General features: G+C 43.2%; 1 protein-coding gene across 1 annotated transcript; it reads right to left on the reverse strand.

Moving 5' to 3' along the window:
- Positions 1-421: 421 nt before the first annotated feature.
- On the reverse strand, positions 422-11,574 carry LOC103060913 (cytochrome P450 2W1-like). Its single transcript, XM_015890347.3, has 9 exons — positions 11,060-11,574; positions 6,779-6,941; positions 5,970-6,119; positions 5,704-5,861; positions 3,519-3,692; positions 2,817-2,958; positions 2,093-2,277; positions 1,735-1,876; positions 422-1,055 (listed from the first exon to the last, which is right to left on the reverse strand). The coding sequence occupies exons 1-9, from the start codon at positions 11,273-11,275 to the stop codon at positions 868-870; spliced, it is 1,518 nt and encodes a 505-aa protein (XP_015745833.2). The 5' UTR covers positions 11,276-11,574; the 3' UTR covers positions 422-867.

Below are 11,574 nucleotides of genomic sequence, written 5' to 3' on the forward strand. Positions count from 1 at the left end.
TAGAACTTGTTGAAAGTTTTCCAAAGAGGTGTAAAGATAAAAGGGACGTGGTGGGAGAGAAGGAGGGGGAGAACCAAAGGCTTGAAAATAAACCTGATGTACCGACGTTTCGTGTTACGCTGGGCTGCATCTCCCATCATCAGTTGCTAAGGACGATGGGAAGTGTAGTCCAGCCCAGCTCCAGGCCACCAGTTTGGAGAAACTGGCCTGATGTCCCCTTCATAAGCACTTCTTTCCTTGTGTGTGCAAGTTTACATAGGTGTTTAGATGACTGCGTTTTGATCTTTGAAGAGGGTGGGCCATTAACATCCTTCTGCTCATGGTTTGAATATTCTCTCTCCTCACATCCCTTTCCCAGGAAATTTAAGAAGCACTTTGGGTGGGTGGGATTCAGATTGGACACTAGATAGCAACTAAAATGTGGGTTTAGTTAGCAGTTTAATATGCAAGGTTTTGGGACTTCCACTCTTTAGATCAGCGATTCTCAACCAGCATCTGAGCTGTGCCATTTTAAGCTACAGAGGGTGCTACAGAGGGTATCAGGCAGTTCACGTTCCTCCCTATAAACATAACATTCAGCAAAGGATCGTAAACGATGTTTGAGATAAGGACGTCCAGCTAGTGTCCTGGCAAGCTTTGTAATATATTTCTGTGGGAAGGAGAAGGGTGAAGGGTGCTCAGAGGCATTGCTCTACCATGCTCAAATGAGAAGAGCGGATTGTAAAGCATCTCAGGGTTGTGCGAAGAACATAAGAAAGTTGGCAGGGGCCACTGGCAAAGCCCTATGGTAGGAATGCCCTCTGGGTGCATGGAGGGGCTTTTCTCTCAGTCCCTGGAAGCCACTGACTGCCCCCTGAATTGGCCACCCTAGAAGGTGGGCACTGCGCAGGTCGAGTACCGCTGGGGCCGCCGAGTGAAGGCGGGCTCAGTAGTAAGTTCCAAGTCCACTTCGTTCCTTCCAGGAGGGGGTCGAAATGTAAACCGCTGGAGCACTCCCACCACAAACAGGAAGAGTTCCATCCTGGCCAGGCCTTCTCCAAGGCAGTTCCTGCGACCTGTAACAAGCACCCCGCCGAAAGGGTCATTTTAAAGAAGGAAGAGAAACAAAAGACAGAAGGTCTGCACTGTTGTCAGCTGAGCTCTGTCTTCGCTGCTGCGTATCTCCCTGAAGCATCGTGGAGCATGCCGCGGTGCTCCTGGACTTGAAGCGCTAAGGCACTGACTCACGCGAGAGACGTCCCAAAGTTCTGGAGAGATAGATGTCCAGGTCGAGACTCCCTACTAGCCTGAAGAGCTTTTGGGGCTCACAGAAGGTGGGAAGCAGCCCCTGTCCTCTTACTCACTGTCCCCAACTGGCGAAGCTAATACAGCATACCAGGAGATTAAGGGTGGCAATGGAGCACAAAGGTCCAAGCCCCCTTAAATGTCTTAACTCTTCCAAGAAAGGGTAAAGCTTTGGATAACTATTTTGGTTCCAGATCCTGGTGGAGCAGTTAGACATCCATGGTGCTGTCCAACATCCTGGTGCTCCAACCAGAGCAATTTGTGCTCTTCAAGCTATCTAGACCATGGGCTTCTTCATCCTCTAGAGATAGGTTTCCTCCCAGAAACCTTCTCTTGGTTCCTCCGCCAAAAGACAGGCTATAGACTGATCTCCCAGCCAGCCTCGTCTCCTCTTTCCTAGAACTTCAGTCCCTCCTGACCCACAGGATGGAAATGGTCTTCTTTACCTACCTATTGAGAAAGGCATGAAGGCTTCTTTTTTCACAAAGTTCCCTTCAGCATCCAGAAAATGGTTGGGGTTAAACCGGTAAGGAGTCTCCCACTGGGTTTCGTCATAAAGTGAGGATGTGAGAGAAGGAATCACTGCTGTTCCCTGGAACACGAGCAAATTGGGGGAAATCAGTTCAGGAATGAATGCGTTCCATCTCCTGCATTTCCAGGGGAGAAGGGAAAGGTTCAAGGTAGACATCATGGCAGGACAACTGAACTAAACCTAGACCTGCGCATTCATGTACAGCTCCGTTCTCAGCAAAGCTTAATCTGCCCAAACTTCTCTCCTGCAGCTTGGGACTCTGAGCCTCGCACCTACCTTTGGAATGAAGTAGCCTTGGAAGTGTGTGTCCACGGAGGTGCAGCGTGGAAACTGTGGTACAACAGAAGCAAACCTCTGCACCTCATGAATCGTGGCATTCGTGAAGGGCATCCGCTTCCTGTCTTCATAGACCGGTAAACGTTCCGATCCAAGGACGCTCTGGATTTCTTCTTGCACCTTCCCTGCCAGAGGAGTGGTCTGAGAGTGAGGGCCAGAAAGGTAAAGCCCCTTTCCCTCATCAGCCCCGGCGAGGCAGTTGTGTTCCTTGGCTTGTCGTTCAACTGGAGGAAGCCAAGTTGCTGCCTGAAGACATCATCTGCTCTTCCACATCTTAGCAAGCCCAAAGCATTCTGCTTGCTGGCCTCCAAGGGCCCCTGCCAAGCCACCAGAAGCCCTTATTAACCACCTTCTAAACTTTTGAGGAACTCGACTGCTACCTATGCTTCTCCTGCCCTAGGCCAACAACTCTGTGGTTCTTGGCTAGCTTGGAGCTGTTTCTGGCCACTTGGATTAGCAATTTTCTCCTGGGTGCCATTAACAGATGGGGTGGGAGGGGAAGCCCCATTGTCTGAAGGAAGAAAATAGTGGGAGGGATAAACCTAGCTCAACAGCCTCTCCTAGGCTATCCTTGACTAGTGGGGATTCCACATGCACACACACACACACACATACCCGATTCAGCCCAACCAGGGGGCTTAGCAAAAAGAGAATTCCAGCTTACTTTGAATCTCAGGGTACTTCATCATCAGCAGAAAGGCCCACTGCAGAGTGGTAGCGGTGGTCTCCGTGCCAGCCATGACTAGGTCAAGAACTGAGCTGATGATGTTGGTGCTGTGAAATATGTCCTTCTTGCCATTTTTTTCCTTAAACACAAGAGGCAATGTTTGGGCTTGATTGACGCGGGAGTTGGGGAAAAAATGGTTTCCTTTAAAAAGCAAACACTGCTCAGACAGAGTTTTGAAAACCCAACTGTCAGGGCTTTGGGGGTGTGGTTCCACCTATCTGGAAGACTGTCTCAAGGAATGGAAAACAATAAAGCCATGCCACAAAACCTGGCAGTAGAAATGTCTGAATTACTGGTTTTTTGGGGGGTGGGGTGGGGTGGGGGAAGCAACAGGAGGCTTCTAGGATGGAGCAAGAGAGCTTTCTGAGGAGAGAACGTTCTTGACGTATGGAACTGCAACCACACTGTTGAGGAGGTGCACTGTGGCTGCTCAAGGTTGTCCTGTAAGGGGGTGTGAAGAAGTCCACTGGTGGACTGGGAAAATAGATTGCGGGAGGGGGAGTGACAGGAATTGTAATCCAGCACATCTCAGGGACACAGATGGGAAAAGATTATTTTAGGGCGCGGTTAAGTTTTCTGTTGTAGCCTAATGGAGACGACTAAGTTGGAAAAGCATGGAAGGAACCAAAACCCCCATACCTCTTCTTGTTTGAACAGCAGGGAGTCAATATAGCTTTGTAGCTGGTTCCCACTTAGAGTCTCCTTGCTGGCTTGGATGTATTTCCGTAGGATGACATTCGTTTCTTCAATTCTTTTCAAGATCATCTTATGGGGGTTGAGGAGGGGCCCAAGGAACGGATAGACGTTAAACAGCTGGAAACAAGCAAGCAAGTCAAGGTAACGTTTCTAGGCGAGAAGGATGTCGTAGTCATTACATCACAGTCGTGCCTGTGAATGTAAGTTGTGCCTAAAAGGAATCTCTTTAGTCCATGTTTCTGGGCTCTTCGTGCAAGGTTTGCCCAAGAGAAACCAGGTGCTTCAGAGGTTTAACTATGGAAATCGTTCCAAAAGCTATCAGAATGCTAAAACTGGAATTCAACGTTTTGAAGGTATGGCTCAAGTTCTCCAAGGGCAGCTATTCTCCTTATCTTTAAAAAAATAAGTAAATACATCTCCAGATAAGTGAACGGGGGCCACTGGCCTTTTCTAGGCACAACCCATAAATGCTAATTTGAAAAACAATTAAGGGAAAACAACAAAAAGCTGATGCAGCTAGTGACACTCCTTTTGAGAAGGGAGCAATTAAAAAAACAAATCAACCCCCAGCCCCCCAAGAACTTATGTGGCCCTTTTTGAAAATTTGGCAGGACCCAAATTTGTCGAAGCCAAATATCAGAGTGCAATAGCTTTGTGCGCAATCTTTAGCATTTTTTAAAAAAATCATTCTGGAAATTCCAGAACTTGATAGTGGGGTTTAACCCTCATAAAACTAAACCAGGAGCAAATGGAAAAGCTTGGAATGACTTGCCTTTCTCTTCTGCAAAGCAGATGTGGATTCTATCAATAAAAGGAAGAGTCATAACCGTAGAGAATTGCATTTGGCAACCTCCCTGCCAAATGTCTTTCTGGCATGCTGTAACTCCTGCAATTCTCTTTCTGCCTTGCTGGATGGGAATTATGGGACTCAAAGCCAACACATCTAGAGGCCCTACACGGGGGGGGGGCTGCTTCCTCTATTTTCAAAAGCCCTGAACATTTCTACTTTCCTAACAGGGAGCTGTTCCAAGCCCCTCATTTTGGTTCCTCTTTCCTGCCTATTACTCCATCCACAATCCTGTTTCTGATGCAGGAACCAGAAGTATGCAAATTATTCCAGATGTGACCGCTTTATAGGTCAATATAAGGCACCCCAATACTGTAGGGGGAGGCACCTTTTGACTCTCCCCTCACGATCCCTGCCATCTTGGCACGGCTCAGGGGCAGACTTGGAGAAAGAGTCTGCTATCAGAATCTAGGAGCACCAGGCAACCTCTTTGAATTTCAGCCCTGGAGGCAGATTTTTCCCGTCTGGAGCCTTGTGGCACAAAGGAAAGGACCCAAGTTTCACCCCAGTCGAAAAAGGTTCCTTTTTGCCACATGTTCATTTAAAAACATCAGGCGGGGCGGTGCCATTGCATCTGCGTGGGAGGAATGCGCAGACTTCCAGAGCAAACCCAATTCTACCGACGGACCGACTGGCAGGAACTGGGAGCGCGCTCACGCGTGGAGAGCAAAAGGCGGAAGGTTACCCCTGTTTTAGCTCCAGGCCAAAACATGCTTTCCTCTTCCATGGAAAGATGGTTCCAATTTTTCCATTGGGGGAAAAATGCCAATCGCAGGCAGCTGATGCTCCTTGATTCCTTGGCAAAGAGAATTGTGGTGGTTCTGAACCTGGTGCCTGGTATGAAAACGTAAGTCTTGTTTTGACGGACCAGACTATTCAATTCCTCATGCTATTTCCAGATGCGCCAAGTTGCTTCCCATTTGGACATGACCTTGATGACCTTTCAGATGGTCCCCATCATCTGGTATTGGAAAATGAACTGCTAATGAACACTGAGGTTCCATTTCACTATCTTAACCTATGTTTCTCATGAAGTTATCTGACTCTTTCTGGTTATCCTACCATCTTCCTCCCCACTGCCTTTTTACCACACCTATATTCTCACTTAAGATTGTTCTAGGTTTACTGCTGCAAAATGATGTATCCGGGACAAGAGCAGAGTGGATGGGCACAAATGTGGCCAGAATGGAGGTTGCTCCAGACTGTTTCTAAAATCACCAGCAACTGAAAACCAACCCCAGATGTTTTTTGCTGTGAAAAGCAAAGGAGAGGCCATCTTACTTGTAAAGATGGAGCCCCCAGAAGAGCCATCACTTCATCAATGAGTCTTAAGAGAGTAATGAAAGTTGGGTCAGCGTAGTCAAACCTGTTTCCAAACAGTATGATGAAGGTGATATTTGTTGGAGCTACAGAAAAGGTCTTCAATGAAAAAGGCCGACCTTAAAAAAAAACAAAAAAACAAAAACAAAGAAGGAATAGAAGACGATTAGAGGAACAGATGATGGACACAGAAGAAACCAGGATGAAGGGCAAAAGAAGTGCCTCACCTTCAAAGGAGCTGATCTTCTCAACCAGGAAATTTAGCTCTTCGAGCATCTTTCCTTCGATCAGTGAGGTGCCCATCCCAAGATCCCGTACGGTAGTCAAGGTGAATCGACGGGTATGCTTCCACAGTTCCCCAACAGAGAAGAATAAACCTGAGGAATACATTCCCTTCATTCATAACACAATTTGGACCCAGAACCAAAGGAGGATCATAACCCACAGAAGAAAATTCCTTCAAAGGTCTCCTAACTGATCACCCTCACTTCCCTAGCTCCCTGGGGCAGAGAAAAAAATATGAATGAAGCTGATTAGAAATTCAAGCCTATCGGTCAGCAGGAACCTTTCACCAATAGAAGGAACCAAGAATGGATGTATCCTCTGTTGATGCACCACAGTGGGGAATGGCAACTAAAAGACTGTCTGCTAATGCAGGGTGATCTCCAGCCCAACTCCTCCTGTCCAAGAGGCATCTTGGCTGACCAGCTTCTCCTGTCTCCCTTGCCTTGACGGTAAGACCAAATGTGTGTGTGTGTGTGTGTGTGTGTGCACGCATGCATCTTCAAGGCTGGTGAGAACAGAAGACAGATCAGCAGCAATGGTGAGCTGCCTGGTAGTCGGAGCGCTCCTCAAACATGGTCTCTCAAGCACTTCTCTCTGCTTTCCAGGAATGTTTTTTTAAAACAAAGTACGAGAAAAGAACACATGTAAAGGAAGAGCACCCAAATTCTGCCACCTCCCCTACTCAACTTCAACTGCATCTTTGGAAAGATGGAATCTAAAGATCAGGTATCTTATTCCCAAGTACGGTTACCGTTCCCATGCTGGATCCGTGAGAATATGGGGATCACAGGCCTATCGATAAACTCATTTCCCTTGCTCAGGAGCGCCTCTTTCACAGCCTCGTAGCCAACCAGCACCACAACCTTCTCTAGACCGAAATGGAGCGTGAAGACTGGGCCATATGTTTTGGAAAGCTGGAGGAGGAAGCGGAAGAGACGATGAAGTTCAGAATCAATCACATACTGTTGCTGAGCATCTGAAGCCTGTGAAATGAAAATCAGGAGGAATCTGATAGCCCCTTTCTGACTAACAAATGTTATTAAAAGGCATCATTCCTGGAATTTATTTATTATTAAGATTGTTTTTATATTGTATTTTAATTGATTTTATCTCTGTTGTAAATCACCCAGTCATTTCAACAAGATGGGCAGTGACAAATTTGAAATATAAATAAAAATAAATAAATAAGCTTTCCAAAGATAGATGAAATGTGTTAGTTGGAAAAAGGGTTACCAAACTGCTTCAGAGATTTGGCTCCTCTCCTACAAGATCTACTGTAAAAGAAAACAGTCCTTACAGTCTAAACCAATGCAAGGAAGAAGCCAATTGTGTTTCTTGGGAGAAGATCCCACCTCCAGGGTCCAAAAAGGCCCTCTCTGAAGTATCCACCTCCTGGGCCCCTCTGGGGAGAAGAACATAGGACAGAGTCTCTGGCATGATAAAGGTACCCCTGAGTTCATTGCACTGAGGAGAAAGTACAGCCAAGGACTCTGGTTGTCACACTGTCTTAAGAACCTCCTGGACGCTGCTGTGGAAAATTAGATGGACCCAAGTCCCACTGACAGAAAGCCGTGTGATCTCACATCAGACTTTGGCCTCTCCAGGCCAGTGTTGTCTAAAGTCTCAGATGGAGAAACATCTTTCCAACACTTGCTCGCTGCTCTTTTAAGTGAGAGCTTGAACCTGCAATCCCCTGCATGTGCTCTATCTACAGATACATTTAAGCACAACCAGCCTTGTTTTGTGTACTGATTTGGCATATAACCCTCCTAAGGCAGGCGACATACCACACTGCCTTACACACACCCTTCTACAACCGGCAGATTCCTCAAGAAGATACGTTACCCTTCTGTCAGAACAACAGGACCACCTGTGAAACTCCATCAGAGTTGGGTTTTCAGAGGGAGTCATCAACACTAGGAGCTCCAATCCCCAACATTTAGGGGGGATTAAAACCCACTGAAACGCAAAAGCAAACTTTAAAGCAGGTACCTGCCTGCTCTTAGTCTTAGCACAGGAGCGGGGAGGAGAACCCACATGCAAGAGCTTTGAAAAACAGCTGTCCTCCCAGTTGATGTGCAAAAATGGCTCCGACTGGGACTGCTCCAGTGATTTCTGATATATGTGCAGAATAACACAGTGACTAGTGTTTCTACTCTTTCATTTCCCCGAGCAAATAAAAAAGGGGCAAAATCTAGAGGGGGAAGAACAGATATTGTACAGTCCATGCAATATTGGGGAAAACGTGGTCAGGTTGAAAACTTAATTCAAGGATCCCCCACCTCTTCAGCTCATCGACCCCTTCATGAAGTTTCAGATTGTTCATCGACCCCCATTGATTATATGAAAATAATTTAATAAATACTACTTTAACTACTGTAATAGCAGTATGAGTAACAACATCGATCCCTTGGATAGTCCCACTGAGCCTTGAGGGTTGACATTGACCACTTTGGGGAACCTTGACTTAATTAGATGATTATCAGTGTTTTTTTCCATCTAGCTTCACTTCTTAGAAAGCCATCCATGGGTTTTTAATTTGAATTTTTCACCCGTTAGTACTTGATATACAGGTGATATGCCTAGATTCTCCATCATATCTAAAAATTGTTTCTGTTCTGCTTGTTATTGTTTGTCATTAATTATGTTCTTATTAAACTTTGGCTAATAGTTTGTTTCTGATTGTTGTTTTGTAATTGTTGGGTTGTTGTTGTTTTGGGTCTTTTTGTTAGTTTGAAAAAAAGCTCATCATGAAATAAACAAAATACACTTGTCATTGAGAATAACACTTTGCGAATCTTATATCTTTTCCAGACAATTCCAATACTGACTTCAGAAGCACCCTTTAAACAATGGCAACGCGACATTTCTAAGTTTATATGGCAAGGGAAAAAACCAAGAATAAAATATAAAGTTTTGCAAGATGTGAAAGAAAGAGGTGGTTTTGGGTCTTCCTGATTTGAAATCGTACTATGTAGCTTGCTGTTAATATGGCTTAAAGAATGGATTACCTTGAGAAATGAAAAACTATTAAATTTGGAAGGTTATAATTTGAGATTTGGATGGCACGGATATTTGTGGTATGATAAAGTCAAAGTAAATGTGGATTTTAAAAACCACTATATTAGAAGATCTTTATTAAAAGTTTGGACTAAATGCAGACCACTTTTATGCCCTAAGATGCCGATGTGGACTTCTATACAAGAAGCATTTTATAGAACTGAAACAAGAGATAAAAATAAATGGATGAGATATAAAGACTTATTAGAAAAAGAACAAGGAGAATATAAAATCAAATCAAAAGAGCAATTGGTTTTAGAAGGACATACTTTTCCATGGCTTTCTTATATGCAATATAAAGAAAAATTAAAAACTGATAAAAAAGAATTTGTATTTGAACAGAATAAATCAGAATTTGAAATTCAACTATGTGAAACAGATGAGCACTTAATAGCAAAAATGTATAAATTATTGTTGAGAGAAGAAATGGTTGAAGAACAAATTAAAGAATGCATGATTAAATGGGCAAAAAATATTGGACATAATATACATATGCAGCAATGGGAAAATATGTGGTCTAAAGGATTAAAATTTACTTTATGTTATAATTTGAAAGAAAACTTTTATAAAATGTTGTATCGATGGTATATGATACCCCAAAGATTATCAAAGATGTATGGGACAATTTCCAACGTTTGTTGGAAATGTAACCAACAAGAAGGGTCATTCTACCATGGATGGACATGTGGTGGACATGTAAAATTGCAAAGAAATTTTGGACTCAAATACAATCTTTGATGCAGAGCATACTACAAATTTCCATTCCACAGGTTCCATTTAAACCAGAACTATTCCTGTTGGGGATAATGGACTTTCAAATCGGAAAGCATCTTATCAGAATTACTCAATACATGATTACCGCAGCAAGACTTTTGTATGCACAATTTTGGAAAACCCAGACACTACCAACAATACAAGAATGGTTGCTAAAACTGATGGAAATGGCAGAAAATGATAAACTGACTTGTTTATTAAAAGAAAAATCAAATAATTATTACCTTAAGGAATGGAAACCATTGATGGACTATTTGCAAAATGTAGGCAGGGCGAAGCTTACATGGGATTTGAAGATTAGATTATAAAGGTAATGGGATATATTTTGACAAAGAATTATTCTTATTTAATGCATTAAAAACTAGCACCTATGACACTCTTACTATTCTCAAGACCAGAGATAGATTGGAAGCTAGCTATTTTTCATGCCTTCTTTTCCTTTACTTTATCTCATGTTTTCTTTTCCTTATAATTTGTATTTTTCATTTTCTTTTTCATTTCTAACTTTTAACTTTGTAATTTTAAAATTTCAATAAAATATTATTATTAAAAAAAAAGAGAATAACACTTTATTCTTCTGATAAAAGGGAGCCCTATTGCAGAAAAGCTGTTCATGTTTAAGGTAGGATGAAACTTGCTGCCTTCCCCTTTTGGGAACCTTCTGATCCTATGCAAGCAAACGTATTTTGGTAGATATGACTTCCTCAAACCTATAGGACAATCACCATCTGCCAAAATTCCCTCCCCGACACAACCCTTAAAATCTATTATACCCTCCTTGACATCATGCGCTGAAAAGAGACATCAGAAGAAATGGAGAATATTATTTGATCCCTATAATAAAGTTTGGGATGGAAGAGCAACCAGGTTACAGACAACTCTGCTAGACAATACTGATTTTGGCAGCGATATTTTCTTCAGTGCTTAGAACCGATTACATGAGCAAACAGGTTGTGTCTATAAAATAATTGTAGCATAACTCTATCCATGCACACAGATTTAATTTATTTCCAGGCCAATATGGATAGGAGCAGAAATTTGGCCTTTAAATATGATTTAAACCAAAGTTCAACATGTCCATATATACCTTTACATCTCCATAACTTTACTTCTCAACTTTATCACTGCAAAGTCTTAGCTTACATTCCAAGTCATTCCCGCCGATGACAGGTTTTACAACCACCCCTTTGCCCCTTACCTTCATAAACGATACATCTTGCCTTTTAATATTTATCAAATGCAAATTGCCGATGATAGGGAGTGGTGTGGGTCCTGGAGGCATTCGTTGAGATGACCCCTTAAGGTTGCTCAGAAACAGCCTTGCTAATAGTAGCAGTAAAATCAAGGAGAAGATTATGGTTGGGTTGAGGAGGAATAACACCAAAGGAGCCATGTGGAGAGAGGTTTTGGACATGAGGAATGGAGAGAAGCTCTGATGGATCAAGGCTGAAAAAGTATTTTTATCTGGTCAGCAATCTGCTTGATGATTGTGAAATTGCCAACATCTGCATTCCAGTCCTCTTTCCAAATTGTTCCCCAGTAACTTGGCTGCCTACCTCAAAGTATCAAAGTCTCTGCAACAGTCTAAAGTTGGAAATCATGTTGTTACTCAAAAGAGGTCTCCGCCATTCTTGAGACTTAGTCAAATTCTTGAGAGCCCATCCCAAATCTGGTCAGGATTCAATGCATGTTTTCAATATGAGATTTCAGAAT

Source organism: Python bivittatus, unplaced genomic scaffold (genome assembly GCF_059951505.1).
Source record: "Python bivittatus isolate LINGU-HERP-01145 unplaced genomic scaffold, Pbiv_v1 ctg000560_np1212, whole genome shotgun sequence".
NCBI classification, from domain to species: Eukaryota; Metazoa; Chordata; class Lepidosauria; order Squamata; family Pythonidae; genus Python; species Python bivittatus.